General features: G+C 30.9%; 2 protein-coding genes and 1 pseudogene across 2 annotated transcripts; 2 read left to right on the top strand and 1 right to left on the bottom strand.

The window, feature by feature from the left end:
* Positions 1-3,599: 3,599 nt before the first annotated feature.
* LOC149492567 (25S ribosomal RNA) lies at positions 3,600-4,852 on the bottom strand (annotated as a pseudogene).
* Positions 4,853-6,747: 1,895 nt separating this feature from the next.
* On the top strand, positions 6,748-10,421 carry LOC105636402 (2-deoxyglucose-6-phosphatase). Its single transcript, XM_012219663.4, has 5 exons — positions 6,748-6,976; positions 8,985-9,099; positions 9,370-9,521; positions 9,595-9,856; positions 9,974-10,421. The coding sequence occupies exons 1-5, from the start codon at positions 6,942-6,944 to the stop codon at positions 10,154-10,156; spliced, it is 747 nt and encodes a 248-aa protein (XP_012075053.1). The 5' UTR covers positions 6,748-6,941; the 3' UTR covers positions 10,157-10,421.
* Positions 10,422-13,812: 3,391 nt separating this feature from the next.
* On the top strand, positions 13,813-16,711 carry LOC105636814 (2-deoxyglucose-6-phosphatase). The gene is made up of 5 exons (XM_012220169.4): positions 13,813-14,047; positions 14,857-14,971; positions 15,514-15,665; positions 15,754-16,015; positions 16,409-16,711. The coding sequence occupies exons 1-5, from the start codon at positions 14,016-14,018 to the stop codon at positions 16,610-16,612; spliced, it is 765 nt and encodes a 254-aa protein (XP_012075559.1). The 5' UTR covers positions 13,813-14,015; the 3' UTR covers positions 16,613-16,711.
* Positions 16,712-16,944: the final 233 nt, after the last annotated feature.

Here is a 16,944-nt window from a genome sequence, read left to right as displayed (position 1 = left end):
TCATCCAAATCGGAGTTGTATATTGAGAGATATGACCAAAAGAGTACAGACAGTGCAGGCTGGAAGCGCGCGCGCGAATTGCATGACGAGTTCGCGTTGCCTTCTCACGCTCGCGAATTTGAACTACGCGCTCGCGACTTTCACCTGAAACTCTCTGACTCTCATTTAGCACATCTCGCGCTCGCGACTTTCAAGTGCGCGCTCACGACTTGTGCTCGCAAACTCTCTGACTCTCATTTGGCACATCTCACGCTCGCGACGTTGAAGTACGCGCTCGCGTACTTGGCCCTTGGCCTGTAAGCGCTCGCGACCTTCATCACGCGCTCGCGAAATTGGCCTGAGAACTCACTGTCTCTCATTTGGCACTTCTCGCGCTCGCGACTTTCAAGTACGCGCTCGCGACTTGTGCCCGATAACTCACTGTCTCTCATCTAGTGCATTACGCGCTCGCGACTTGTGTTTTCATGCATTTTTGAACTTCTTTTTCAATGCAATTGTATTCCTTTGCTTCACTTATATGCCTCCAATCATTTTAACATCACATACAACATTTGAACATGTATCAAAACAACATTCAAGCATGCAAATGATGTGAAATCAAATAAACATTATGAATTATGAAGTTATGAACTATGACTATGATGTTGTGTGATATTATTGACATACCAACATTATGCTCCATTGAGGTTAGGTAGAAACCATGTAGATAAGGCTATGTCGCGACATAGGATAGCAGATCTGCACCTCATACAGTTTGATACTCCGGCTACAGGCCGTTGAGTGGATATGATTATATATGGGCCATAGCAGCCAAGCATACAGTATTCATCCAGTTTCATACAGTTTTTCTTATCACTTCGGTTTCACTATAACCTTATGGAGCCATACAGATATCTTGACATAACATTTCATGAATTATACAGTATTATAAACAGTACAAAAGATAATCAAGGTATCATGAAAGTATCATGATGTGTGTGCTTATATGTGCCATATGTGTTTACATGGTTCTTTCTATACATGTATGTGTTTAATTGTTTCCTTATCTGTTGAGATATCCACTGAGCTTTATTGCTCAGCGAGTTACCTGTTTAACTCGCAGGTTTTGAGTTTGGACCGTAGAGAGTCGGTTTACAACTGCTGCAGTTCATCTATAGAAGACTCAGTCTTCAGGGTAGCTACTCATTTGGATATGTATCTTTTGTCTATCCTTTTCATGGCATGTACAGGGCACACAGTTGGGCCCATTTCATTTTGACACTAGTATCATGTTTTGTAAATATAAATTACATTATTTTTGTATACAACATCAGCATGCTATTATATTCAATACATATTATGATTTCAGCATGTCAGGCCATACAGTCAACCAGTTTGTAACGTCTCGACTCGGTTTATTCGGGTTTACGGGTGGACCGGGAAGGGATGTTACATGGTATTCGATTGGAGAATGTGCTTAATAGTTAATGTGCTTACACTTTATGTGAATTTATCTAAATCTTCCCAATTTAAGTGTTATGAGTTTAATTGTGCTTCAATTCTTTTTACGCTTTTGATGACACTCATTGTTTTGATTCTCAAAAGAAAACTTTGGATTTGAAATCGAACAAGAAAGTGATTTAGCTCAATAATATTGGTTAATTGCAAAAGAGGGAATCATGTATAAATATAATTGTCACAACATCTTTCCAAGAAATTAAGAAAGAGAGCATGGTCTTTTCTGTTTTTGTCACTAGGTCATTTAATCATCTAGCTATCTATTTGCATATTTTTCGTGCGTTTCTTATCAAAATAGACTTCTCCATACATCTCATTACAGGCATCTTTGCTTGAGAATTGCAAAATAGGATATCATTAAGTTCTTTAATTGTTATCTTGAATTTGTTTGTGTTTCTTGATCTTGTGTTGACATGATTCCCATGTTTTCACTTACCTTTTAAGAAATTATTACATTGAATGATCTTTGCCTTTTTGTAGTAGTACTATGCACAAACAGAATGTGTTGTAGTTAGTGCCTTTAACTGGGTGTTTAAACCTGATGGAAGCATTGCATATTATATTATATTATATTTACTGGACTAAGGGAATGTTTACTACTTCATCTCTTCATTCTTTCAATGTATGCAATGACTGTTATAGGTGTTTATATCTAATTGCTTATTAATGATTATTTAACCCTTCCATGCATATGTAATATTATATATGTATGAGAAATTAATACAAACAGATAGTAATCAATTATATTATAAATTATTTAATTACTTCATATGTTGCATGAAATAATTATAAATTTTATGTAAAAACGTTCTATATAAATTATTGTAAATTTAATACAAATTTATAAAATTATTGATTATATAAATTTACTCACTGCAAAAACCATTCCCGCTGCATTGCACAGGCCAAAAACTAGTTAGTATACTAAAATGCATTCTTCCAAGTCCTTTTCTACTATAAAATACTATCAGTTTTCAAATTTTTGATCTTACAGATAAAATTTTTATGAACATACAATCTACTTCTACCGGTGTTCTGTTGATATGGAAGATAATAATAATACTAATATTTTATAAACCATTATTATGTACATGTAATAATTAAAGCAAGTTCAAAAAATGATAATCTCTATAACTAGAAACTCCACCATATGTTGATTATACATAATAAAAAAAAAATGTGTTGTTGACTTTTATGTATACAAATCCGCATAATTAGAGGTGAATACACCTCGATTAAAAAAAAAAAAAAACTGAACCAAATTGATCTAATTCGAGTTTTCTATCTAAATAAATAATTTCAGCGTTTGACTTATATAAAAAATAAGTTAAATTATCAAAAATTAAATGAACCAACCCAAACAATTTTGTGACTAGTTTGATTTCAATTTAGTTTAAGAAAAAAAATTTTTGATTTGTTATATTATGTGTTTAGTTTCATTCGAACCAACACAACTACACACCCTAACTATAATCATAGAGCTACTTATAGTACTTTATAAAATTAATTATTTTCTATCATGATTTCAAAAATTTGATGTATTACTTATGTGCAATTTAAGTACTCATGTGTTTTTCAATCTAAATTAACAAAATTATTGGATATTTATCAAACTAACTCTCCATCACAACTAAATTTGCTAAATTTCTAAATTTAAAATTTAAATATTTGGTTAATAAGTATTTAAAAATAACTTAATTTATCATAATTATTAAATGATATATTAATAGAACAGATAGTTCAATAGAAGGTAATGTTGTCATTTTAAAATTTTATTATGATAATATAATCTCCTTATGAACTGGTCGAACCGAATTGGGGCAGTTTCGAGTTTTGGTTGTCTTGCGGACCCTACATGATAATATAGCATGTTAGAAACGTGTAGAAAACGGAAGCAGAAAAACCGATATGTGATTTGAGACCCCAAATTTCCAGGAAAATTCAAAAAGGCGCAGCCACTAAATTTTGTACATTTTCAAAAAGTGGCTGACTTTCTATTTTCTATCAAATAATAACAGAAAGACCCTTAAGAAACCCTCTTTTCCTAATTACATCCCAATGGTTTTTGTAACTAGTTAAAAGTTCTTGCTTTTAAATTTTTTGTACTCAGGGATGAGCCAATTTTTTGATACTTTATTAGAATTTGTATATTTCCAAAATAAATTTTCCATGGATATAAATTTAAATATAATCATTTATTTTGAATTCCAATAACATCCAAGTTTACTATAATTACTAGTTATATAAAAAAATTTTAATATAAAATAAGTAATTTCATAATAATATTTTTAATGGATTATAAAATATTTTATTAAGGTCTTGATGACCAATTGTGCGAATCAACAATTCCTATCGTGCTAAGTTGAATTACTATTGCAACACTATCATTAGGAGGGTAAAACTAATCTGTCTCAAAAGGTCTAAACTCAGCTCATATCTCCTATTGGTAGGTAAATAATTCAACACTTGATGAATTCAGCTTTACAATGATAGGAAGAGCCGACATTGAAGGATCAAAAAGCAATGTCACTATGAATGCTTGGCTACAACAAGCTAGTTATCCCTGTGGTAACTTTTCTGACGCCTCTAGCTTCAAATTTCAAAGGTCTAAAGGATTGATAGGTCACACTTTCACAATTCGTATTCGTACTGAAAATCAGAAACAAATGAGCTTTTACCCTTTTGTTCCACATGAAATTTCTGTTCCCGTTGAGCTCATCTTAGGATACCTATATTATCTTTTAATAGATGTGCCGCCCCAGTCAAACTCTCCACTTGACAATGTCTTCAGCCCAAATCGACCGCCCAAACGACCTTGGATCCAAAAAAAGGAGCATAGCCTCCGACTTTGATTTATAGAATAAGTAAAATAACGTTAAAAGTAGTAGTATTTTATTGTTGCCTTTTAGCTCCCACTTATCCTACACCTCCCAAGTCATTTTATAAAGTCGCACTAGAGTCAAGCTCAACAGGGTCTTCTTTTCCCACTGATTTCGCCAAGCCTATTTCCTTAGCAGTGGTTTCGCTAGATAATAGACAGGGATAGTGGGAATCCCGTTAATCCATTCATGCGCATCATTAATTAGATGATAAGACATTTGGCTACAACAATGAACTAGCGAACTATCAATGAATGGAGAAGAACTTATTAGTAGTAGATTTTAATCTCTTAGGTAGAGGAAACTACTTTGCCTCCAATGCTCAATGATAGGAACCACATGCAGTGATGCACAAGAACATTTTCAATAGCTACATATAGTAGCCTTAGGTTGCTTAATTTTGTATAAATAATCTCAAATCCTTGAATTTCCTAATTAAGATCAATTTATAGTATTTTGACTCTTGTAATTATGTAATTAGAGTTTTATGCTTATTTAATTGCAGAATTATGTTTATTTCCATTTAGTTAATAATAATTTTATTATGTTTCAATGACTAAATTTGGGAATATAGTTAATTTGCCCCATGAACTTAGAAGCAATATTCAGTTTACCCAAAAATCAATTTTTTATATAATTTACCCCCTAAACTTACGCCAAAAGAATAAAAAAAAATCTAAGTTTTCACAAAAAATTATTTTTTTATATTTTAACTAATAAAAACTATTTAAAATTTAAAATTAAGAAATAAAAATTATTTGAAAATATAAAAATATTAATAAAAAATATTTTCTTATTTTAAAAAAAATTATAGAATTACAAAAATATTTGATTATATGAATATTTAGTTTAACAATATTTATTATTTTTGTTTAATTATTCCTTAATTGTATTTGATCTAAATCAAATATTTCATTTTTTGTTTTCGATTTAAATTAAAATTATTTTGAGTAATAAATTAGGTTTTTTATTTTTTGGTGCAAATTCAAAGGAAAAATTATACAAAAAGTTATTTTTTGAATATTGCTTCCAGATTCAGAGTGCAAATTGAGTTTTATTTCATTAAACTTTATTATTTTCCATCCCGGTGAATCACCCTATATTTTTCATCTTTTTCCATGAATCTTACATTAGAAAACGTGAACTTCCCTAAGTCCAAATTTTTATGCCTAATATTTAATAATAAATATTATTAATAATATTTATTAGAGAAGTTAGTAATTGTCACAATTTATCACTTTTTATGCCTAATATTTAATAATAATTATTAAAATATAAAACTTATATAATTATAAATATTTTTATGGTCTTATAAATTAAATTTTTTAATATTTTAACTAACTTCTAATATTACAACCACACAATAGAAATTAAATTACTTGACAATTTTTCTATTTAAATTTTTTTCTTTGAAAATACTTTCTAAAGATAAGTTATTTCTGGATTCGAGCTAATCGGTGCTTGCTAAAAATAAAAAATGAAATGTTGTAAATTTAAGAGTTCAAAGATATAAATTCTAAAATTGATAAGTTGTAAAGTGATTTAAATAATTAGATGTGTCTTGCATTCAATATAAAGTTTAAACTTAAAAATCCTCATTTTAAGTAGTTTTTCAGTTTTAATTAATTTGTTTTTGGAAAAAATTAATTAAATCTTTTAAGTGATATGTAAATATGCATTAAGGTTACAATTATTAAATCCTAAAATTCTAATTTGAAATATTAAATGATGCAATCAAACATCATCACTAATGGATAGATGCATAAAATTATATAACCAATTATTGCCTGGTAAACTTGCAATTTTCGCTAATATTGAATAAATAAATAAAATTTTTTTCTTAATTTTCTCAGTTTATAAATGTTCTTATTCATTGATTTTATTTTTCTTTTGAAAGATAATAGTTTCCAATTAGATTGATGGCCTTTTGTTCTTTTTTTATTAATATTTTTTTAAAAAAGGATATAAAATGATGTTATTTATTTTAAATATAAATTTTTTTAAAATTAAATTTAATTGGCTCAAAATAACTAGAGACTAAATTACTATCAATTAATTTTGAATTGAATTGCATAAATTTTAAAAAATTAAGGACTAATTAGACATTAAAATTGATTTTAAACCTAATTGAACACAATTAAAAAATTAAATGACATTTTAAATTTTGATACTAACTTTTTATTTCATAAAATACGATTTTTTTTTTTTTTTGAATAAAAACACCAATCATGCTAATGCTGTTTGAAATTGGCATTAATAATAAATTGCATGAACTTTAGGGGAGGTAAACGATATTTCTGGAAATGTTTTTCGCTTTGTCACGTGTCTAAAAAATTTTACAAATTGAGGTGAGCATTTGCCGGGTGACGACATCACCCATTGTCCAACTCGCATTTTTGCCCTCTGGTTTCTAATTCTTTTTATGAGATTCTCTCTTTGTTTCTCTCCCTCTCCCTCTCCCTCTCCCCCCTTTATCTACCATTCTCAGCGTTTCGAGAGCAAATTATAGTTTTGAGGGCAAAACGAAAGAAAGCGTTTTTGTATTTCCAGTGCAAAAATCAAACGATGACAGTTTCTTCTGGGGAAAGTTCTATTGATACGTGAGTTAACTTCTTAATCTCTTTTTCTGCTTTTTATTTGTTCTTTCGATTGTTCCGACGCACATTTGATCTGTTTTTTTCTTTTTAACGTTAAATAAATATAGGCATTTGCTACTTTTAATGAACGAAAGAGAAGCTTTGGTGCAATGTGAACCCAAATCAACAAGTGTAGAAGTTGAATTATGAATCTTACTGGGTTGTATCATTTTCTTTTTTGGGGGGACTTTGTTGAATTATATGTATGCATGCACTTATTTTTAAATCAGCTGTTGTCAAGTGAATCTCTTCGTCTTGTTGGCTCAGTTTTCATCAGATTATAAAGTTTCTGGTTTTATTTCCAAATTTTTTTATTCGCCACCCACCAAATTTTGGTTGACCATTTATTATTAATTTGGTTGATCTTGTTTTCCTGTTCTTGAATGGTTAATATGACATGCATGAATTATCGATTCTTGATAATTTATATTGCTTTTTATATACAAATTTTGTATTTGTGAATTAAACAGGAAGAGAATTATTGAAAATCAAGGTTGATATTTTATTGGAACTATGTAGGAGTATATAAGTAATGATCTGCAAAGTGTTCAGTGAATTAATTGCAGAGGAAGATGTGCATTAGGGCCTTTTAATCTCTCGCGATTTTGTCTGGCATTATTTTACTTGTGATGCAAATCATTATCCTTTTCTTTTTCAACCAACTTTTAGTCTTTTAATTTTGGCACGAAATGGCCACAAATCTTAGAAAATGTATAGAGTTTTATTGCTAATATTTTTAGTCTAATTTATGGTCCTGTTCCAGTAAAATGGTTCCCTTATTTATGTCCTTGTAAATTGCTGAATTGAGTGCTCAATTTGGATTTTGACTCTATTTTGTGCATTGGTTCTAGTCTAGATTACTAAAAATAAGTTTGGCATTGTTCTTGTTATAAAATTAATTATCTAAACCTTTACCATTGGCAGAAAGTATAAAATTCTGAGGGAATATGGTGTTCTGTAGTTTAATAAATCAGGGGCTAAGTGGACTTTAGCATTTTTTTTTGGTGTGTGGACCTTTTATTGGTCTAAAGATGCCAAAGCTCTTCAGAATTATGTTGTTCTTTTTTCTTGGTTGTGTTATGAGATTCTCTAATTGGCATAGAATTATGATCTTAAGAAACCAATTGAAATACCCAAATTTAGTAAAGATGTAGTGTTTAAAGAAATGCAACTTGAATGATGAAATGAAATAATCTTACATGTTGAGGTATAAAAGCATTTAAAATATTTTGTATAATTCATTGGAAATTTCTTGTTTCCACTTTGGTATGTGATGCAGGAGCATCCAAACTAATTAAGAAGTTTTGTTTTAGTTTCCTTCTTTATTCAGGATTCTTAATTAAATTAAAGAATGTTAATTAATCGGGAAATAATTTTCAGTTTCCTTCTTTATTTAGGATTTAGCTAATTAGGAATACTTTTCAGTATAGAATTAGGATTTGTCGTAACTAATATAAATAGGACAGCAACAATTAGTTTTAGGAATTGTTTTTTTTATCTATGAAATCAGAATTTTAATTCTAAGGGTTTCTTTGAAACCAATATGTTATTTTGTTCCAACCAAAATCATCCTATTCTAGCCCTAATTGTTGAGAGTTAATTGCCTATATTCTTCCCCTGCATTAGTATGGATACGAATATGATCATTTCACTCCCACAAATCAATTTTATGGAATTCAACTTAACCTAAACATATCATGTCATTGCTAAACAAGTTCTATACTTTAAATTCTTTTATACCAAACAAAGGATTCATCAATCCATAGGAAGACAAAGCAGAAGGGATTGACAAGGGCTTTATGATTTTAATTTTGAATTTCAGAATTGCCATCTTAAGAGCTTGAACATGAGTTACTGAAACAGTTATCATGATAACAGATCATTACTATTATTATCACTTTTATTATATCTTTATGAACTCTTTATCTTGTTGAAGTCAGTATGATGTTATCGTATTTAATTTCTGGTGCAGTAAAAATTCTCTTTCTGGACTTGCTCCATTGGAGGCAGTATTATTTGATGTTGATGGAACTCTGTGTGATTCAGATCCCCTCCACTATTATGCATTCCGCGAAATGCTTCAAGAGGTAATAATGCATTCTTCATTTTTTCTTTACTTCTATTTGGAACTAGTACTAGTACATGTATGATGTTTCCTGTTTTATTGGTTTTCCAACTCGTGTTTACAACACTTGAAGGGAATGTGTAGGGACACAAATGTTCTTTTTCCAAAGTAATGACCTTTTTAAATTGAAGCTTTTGTTTGACTGAGATCTATTATTTGTGCTTATGACCTTATTGAATGGTGAATTTTTAACCTGTTTTTGAGGAATTTGCTACACTATGTGGTTCAACAGATAAATTTCAATGGTGGAGTTCCAATTACAGAGGAATACTTTGTTCAGAATATTGCTGGCAAGCATAATGACGATATTGCTGCAGTTCTCTTTCCCGATGACATTGAGAGGGGCTTAAAATTCACGGTTGATAAAGAAGCAATGTTTCGCAAGTAAGTTCCAATTCCTCAACTGTAAAATTTTTCTGAGAAGTACAACCATATAACTTATTCTGTGGAAAAACAGATTGGCATCTGAACAACTGAAGGCTATAAATGGCCTATATAAAGTGAAGAAATGGATTGAAGATCGCGGATTGAAACGGGCAGCAGTTACTAATGCTCCTAGACCTAATGCAGAACTCATGATTTCACTCCTAGGGCTTTCAGATTTCTTTGATGCTATTATTCTTGGCGATGAATGCGAACATGCCAAACCACATCCAGAACCATACTTGAAGGCTCTTGAAGTACTAAAAGTGTCAAAAGATCACACCTTTATATTTGAGGTCTGCCTCATCCCAGGCTGTCTCATCTTTAAAACCAGCTTAACCAGCCCCGATTTCTTATATTTGATATCTATTTTCATTTTTTAATTTTTTTCTTTTTTATTTTCTGTTATCTAGGATTCTGTTTCTGGGATAAAAGCTGGAGTGGCAGCCGGGATTCCTGTTGTCGGTTTAACTACCAGAAATCCAGAACATTTGTTGATGCAAGCTAAGCCAACATTTCTAATACAAGATTATGAGGATCCAAAATTGTGGACAGCTTTGGAAGAGCTTGATAAAAAGAAAGATGCTGGAAATTAAACCTGCTGCCTGAATAAATTCCTTGGAAACTTCATTATTAGTTGAATAATTCTGCTGAAGAAGAAGTACTGAATGGCCTAGCGGCTAAGGCTATCTGAAATTATATATAATATAAATTTACAATTAAGTATTATACGTAGCAGGTTGGTATTTTTGGCCATTGATGCATTACTTAGATTTGGTTGAAACTTGAATATGTAATGCTGATATATTGTACTGATTACTTGAAATATTAATAATAAAAATCCTCTAGAGATTGCCTTAACATGAAGGATTTTTTTTGGATGTCTTAATCTTTTTATGAAAGAAAAAAATAAGCGGAACAAAGTAGAAAAGGAAATCTGAACAATACTTATTGTGAATATGTTGGTCTTGAATGTTTAATCATCCAAGAAAGAAGAAATGTCAAATGTTGTTTGTGTTGGCCTTTTGACTATTGAGTTCACTAACTTACATATTTGGTTTTCGAATTTAAGAGCACCATAACTTACTCAGAGAAGAGTTTATTCGTATAGAGTAGAAAATATTTTTCTAAAAAAATATATATTTTTAAATGATTTTGATCAAGTTTGATAAAATAAAATAAATAAGTTAAATAAGTAAAAAAAATAAAAAAATTGACTTTCTAGAAGGAGAAAGGTAGTTTTGTCACAAAAAGTTGGAGTGTTTAGTTGTGTGGAATTCATTTGCAAATTCCACAATTTGGTATAATTATGTTTGATTCCATAGTATTGAATTTTTAGAATTGAAATCTACATTTTTTTTCTTTCACTCGGAACACAAAAATATAAATTTTTTAAATGAATTTTACAAAATTTGTTATAATTCATTTATTCCAAACAAGGGGTAAATAATAATTCAAACAGTAGTTACTACATAGACATGAAATACTATCTACATATTGAAAGGTTTAATAATATTGCATATTGAAAGGTTTAATAATGTTAAAAGTTTCAGCTACAGCTCCTTTGAAGTAAATTGATGCAAGTGTTATTGACAGATTTTGGAGGTATTTTGCTAAAGTCATTTAGATTTTATTGTACTTTGTTGAAGTCAAATAGTGGTAGGTGATGTACCTTTGCTTTTAAGTAGGTTTGGTGAATAAATTTTCTTGACTTATGGAAGGTTGGTAAACAAACTTTAGAATAACTCTAGTATAAATGTTTTCATTATGCTATAATGGAGATAAGAAGTGAAGATTAGTTTCTCCACACTTACAAACTCTGCAGATTTTTCCTTCTCTGCAGAATTTTTTCTTCTTTTTCTTCTTTTTCTGCTCTTCTAAACTGACAAGTGGTATCAGAGCAACCTTGATCTCAAAGGCCTGTGTGTGTGTTTGAGTGAAAATCACAGAGAAAGCCACTAAAGAAACCAGAATTTGTGAAGTTTTCTGTTTATTTAGTTTTCCTCAAATGGCTTACAGCAGCATGTATCTTTCACCGCCTCATTTTAATGGGGAAAACTACCATTTTTGGGCTGTGAAGATGAGAGCTTATTTCAAGGGGCTTGGATTATGGCAGTATGTGGAGGAAAATAGAGTATCTCCACCTCTTAGACAAAATCCAACCCTTCAGCAGATTAGACAACACGAAGAAGAGGTTGCTAAGGCTTCAAAAGCTCTGATACCACTTGTCGGTTTAGAAGAGCAAAAAAATAAGAAAGAGAAGACAAAATTCTACAAAGAAAGAAAAATCTGTAGAGTTTGTAAGTGTGGAGAAACAAATCTTCACTTCTTATCTCTATTATAGCATAATGAATACATTTATTAGAGTTATTCTAAAGTTTGTTCACTAACTTTCCATAAGTCAAAAAAGTTTGTTCATCAAACCTACCTAAAAGCAAGGTACATCACCTACCACTACTTGACTTCAACAAAGTACAACAAAATCTAAATGACTTTATCAAAATACCTCCAAAATTTGTCAACAACACTTGCAGCAATTTACTTCAATGGAGCTGTAGCTGTAACTTTTAACACTCCTCCTTGATGCAAGAGTTGAGACAAACACTAATTTTATTCCTAAGAAACTCAAATCTCAGCTTTTGCAATATCTTTGTGAAAATATCTGTTGTTTGGTCTTCAGAACTGCAATGAATAATTTGAATTTCATTTTCCTTTTCCGCTTCATGAATTGAATGATACTTGATTTTTATTTCACAAAAAAAATTTGCTTGGGTGCTGCTTAAAAAATTTGAACTTAGCAAATGCAAACCAGTGAGTACACCTACTGCCCATGGAATAAATTGCAAAAGCATGATGGTTCTCACTCTATAGATGCTTCAACTTATAGGGGCATGGTTGGTTCTTTGCTGTATTTATCTGTAACAAGACCAGATATCATGTTTGCAATAAATTTACTGTCTAGATTCATGAATTCTCCAACCGACAACCATCTTACAGCAGTCAAACGAGTTCTGAGATATGTGCAAGGGACTACTGGATTTGGTTTGTTTTATGGAAGATTAAATGGTGTGAAGTTGTTGGGATTCTCAGACAGTGATTGGGCTGGTTCATTGGACGATATGAAGAGCACTACTGGTTTTTGTTTTTCACTTGGTTCCGCTGTCATTTGCTAGGGAACAAGAAAGCAAGCTTCAGTTGCTCAATCAACTGCAGAAGCAGAGTATGTTGCAGCATCTGCTGCTGTAAACCAAGCTATTTGGTTGAAAAAGATGTTAGTTGATCTGAATTTTCAACAACAAAATCCAACTAAAATACTTTGTGACAACAAATCAGCTGTTGCTATAGTTAAAAATCCAATCTTCCATGGAAAAACCAAGCATATAAAAATCAAGTATCATGCAATTAGTGAAGCGGAAAAGGAAAATGAAATTCAAATTATTCATTGCAATTCTGAAGACCAAACAGCAGATATTTTCACCAAGGCATTGCAAAAACTAAGATTTGAGTTTCTTAGGAATCTACTTGGTGTTTGTCTCAACTCTTGCATCACGGAGAAGTGTTAAAAGTTACAGCTACATGTCTATTGAAGTAAATTGATGCAAGTATTGTTGATAGATTTTGGAGGTATTTTCTAAAGTTATTTAGATTTTTTTGTACTTTGTTGAAGTCAAGTAGTGGTAGGAGATGTGCCTTGCTTTTATGTAGGTTTGGTGAACAAACTTTCTTGACTTATAGAAGGTTGATGAACAAACTTTAAAATAGCTCTAGTATAAATGTTTTCATTATACTATAATGGAGATAAGAAGTGAAGATTTATTTCTCCGTACTTACAAACTCTGCAAATTTTTCCTTCTTTGCAGAATTTTTCTTTCTCTTTCTTATTTTTCTGCTCTTCTAAACCGACAAATAAGAACTAATTTCCAACTCTAAAACACAAATTTAAACTCATTTTAAATTCGATTTGAGTTAGAAAAAATAAATTTGAACTCAACTTATTTTTAAAAGAACTAAGCTTAAATCAACTCGTTCTGCTTTTAAATTTATCAAATTTGGAGCTCGTCTCATTCACAAATTGTAATTAAAAAAAATTATAGAATAAATATTTAAACTCAAATTAATCAAATGATTTTATTTTATTTTTTCAAATCAAGCTTTCAACAGCTAAGGAGTGGTTTGTTTGAATGCCGTATTTCGCTTTCTCACCACGAGGGAGCAATTATACACCGCTCACATGCAGAATAGTATAATAAAAATGAAAAAATGAAAAATTGGCTTTTATTTGCCTTTCATTGATTATTGTGCTCGATTCTTCTTTAATCTTTACTTAATTACTGATACTCTCTTAAATATTTCCACCATTGCAGTATATTCTCTGTTCCAATGTCCGCTTGAGGACAAGAAAATATCTTTTAAGAAGAAACCCTTTCCATATTTGCTGCCATCCATCAACACAAAATGGTGGGTTCCAACCAAAACCCAGTTAGCAGGTATTTCTCTCTCTCTCTCTCTATTTTTTTAACTGTTTTTTAGAACTGATTGCTAGCTGTTTGGTTGTGTTTCCTTTTTGTACATTTGAACTTCTGAAATGGAAATATTTGCCCAATTTTGTCACGTTCAGGAAGAAATTAATACTGTACTTAATATTCAAATATGGAAAATCTATTCTTTAAACTTATAAAAAAAAAAACAATCTTGGAAAAGAATTATATCAATTCGTTTTCACTAGTCTATACATAAAATGAAAATGGAAAATTTTGTTTTTCCAGAAAATAGTTTTCATTTTTATTGTCTATCTGTAGATACAGTTGCTTTAGGGTAAAATGAAGGAATGGAGTTGAATAGCAAACCAAAATAAGTCAGTACAAGTACAGGCCAATCAAGTATGGTCTGATTTGGTGTTCTCGTTAGTGTGAGAAATAAGAGGTTTTGAGTTCGAATCGTACCTGATTAGTCTTCTAGCTAATACGAGAAATAGGAGGTTTCGAGTTCGAGATTCGAGACCTCTCAACCACGAGAGTTGAATAGCTAATACCTGATTAGATAAAGTTGCTATCTTGTTATTTTGCATATTGGGCCCCTAACGAATCCAAAAAAATAATAAAAAAAAAAGTTATCAGCATAGGTAAATTGAAGTTCTGATTTTTGATGCTGAGTGTGTGAATGGTCAGGGGAAAAAAATGAAAAGGACATCATGTAAAAATAGTCTTGATTTTGATGCTAACTGGATTGGATGGTATGACCTGATGCTCAAATTGGCTTTATTTTTAAGTTAATTGTTTAAATTTTGGGGTTGCAGTGAAGGTTTTCTTTCTAGACTTGCTCCATTGGAAGCTGTACTGTTTGATGTTGATGGAACTCTTTGTGATTCTGATCCTCTACACTACCTTACATTCCGTGAAATGCTTCAGGAGGTAATTACTACATTTTTCTTGATGACATGTCAGATGGAGAGAATTCGAACTTAAGACATTTCACCATTTATATCTTTGTAAAAAAATAAGAAGAACAACTAGATCGCACTCGCCTAATTGGCTATATAAAATTTACTTTATTTATTGTTAGGCGGCGATTTTTTTTTTCTTTTAAAGGAGAAAAGATTCACTTTTTTTATTGTTATTAATAGAGTTTCTTGATTAGCAATCAGGAATATTAGGGGGGAAAATATCTGTATGATTCTTTCTACAATTTGCTCGTATCTTACCAAAAACTAAAAAAAAATATATATATATATCAATTTTTTGGATTTTTCCTTTTATTGCAATTAAAAATACCTGCTTGCCAGGAAAAGGTATTTTCAAGGTTTTAACTAATTTAAATGGATTTGTTCTACTTTTAGGCTTAAGTTTTTGGGACTGCCAGCCATTTAATGCATGAAGGCACATCCCTTCTGACTGATCATGATTTGCAAGTTTTGAACAATTATTACAGGGTTCAATTAACTAATTTTTAACAGATAAATTTCAATGGAGGAGTTCCTATTACTGAAAAGTTCTTTGCCGAAAAGCTTTCTGGAAAGCATAATGAAGATATGGCCTTGGTCCTATTTCCTGATGATATACAAGGAGGCATGAAATTTCTTGCTGATAAAGAAGCAATGTTTCGACTGTAAATTCCAGTAACCCATAATGGAAAAATAAATCATTTAAAATTCTTCAATGTCTTACCATGAAAATTTTCCAATGGTAAAAACCAGGTTGGCACCAGAAAAACTAAAGGCCGTTAATGGCCTTTATAAAATGAAGAAATGGGTTGAAGATCATGGTTTGAAACGGGCTGCAGTTACTAATGCTCCAAGAGAAAATGCTCAACTTATCATATCGATTCTCGGCCTCACGGATTTCTTTGATGTTCTCATCATAGGAGGTGAATGTGAGCATCCCAAACCACACCCAGAGCCCTACTTGAGGGCTCTCGAAGCACTCAAGGTGTCGAAAGATCACACATTTGTGTTTGAGGTATAACCTTCTTTCTGGTTTTATCCAACAGAGGAGACAGTTCTTTTTTTTTTTTTCCCACTAAATACATCAAATATTTGATTCTTCCGTGGAAATCAAATGATTTTAGCTATTAAATATAGGAGAAAAGTCAGGAATACTCTACTGCATGAGCAAAACTATTCTTATATTACATTTGAGAGACAGTATGATTAATGTATGAGGGTATTTTTTTTATTTTTCGCTTATATCCATTGGTCGAAATTACTTAATTTCGAATAAAAGGATCAAATATTTGATCTTCACATATCTTATATGAACTAGATATTGTATTTTGAAAAAGTTGAAGCATCTACAGTTTTATATTATGTTGGGTCTTAATTAAAATGTGTTTTTCTGTTTTTACTTGGACAGGATTCTGTTTCAGGGATAAAAGCTGGAGTTGCAGCAGGTTTACCTGTTATTGGTTTAACTAGTGGAAATCCAGAACATTTACTCATGGAAGCAAAGCCTGCTTTCCTTATAAATGACTATAATGATCCCAAACTATGGGGAGCTCTTGAAGAGCTTGATAAAAAGGAAGATGCAGGAAATAATTTCTCCATGAGTAAATCTTAAATCAATCCATTATATTTTTTTACCTTTCTGATATAGAGCAGCCTCTGTTCTACCTTTTGGCTTAATCACTTTATTAGTGTCTCTTTGTTTTTCCTTCCATGTCATCAAAATATTGATGCATGTTAGTTTTTGTGTCTGAAATATTACCAGTGAAGATCATATGGCAAAAGAAAGGCTAAACCATTGTGGATACCCAAACTTTATGGACCGTAACAATTGCACCTAAAATCAACTCAAGTTCTCAGGCACCCAAATTTCAAATTTGTGTGACAATTACACTCTAAAATCTAAATTCTAAATTGGTCAAAATAGAAAAAAAATAATAATAAAAG

This window comes from Jatropha curcas, chromosome 11, assembly GCF_041381405.1.
Source record: "Jatropha curcas cultivar XTBG-Jc1 chromosome 11, XTBG_Jcur_1.0, whole genome shotgun sequence".
Lineage (NCBI taxonomy): Eukaryota > Viridiplantae > Streptophyta > Magnoliopsida > Malpighiales > Euphorbiaceae > Jatropha > Jatropha curcas.
This window is presented reverse-complemented; position numbering and strand designations above follow the sequence as displayed.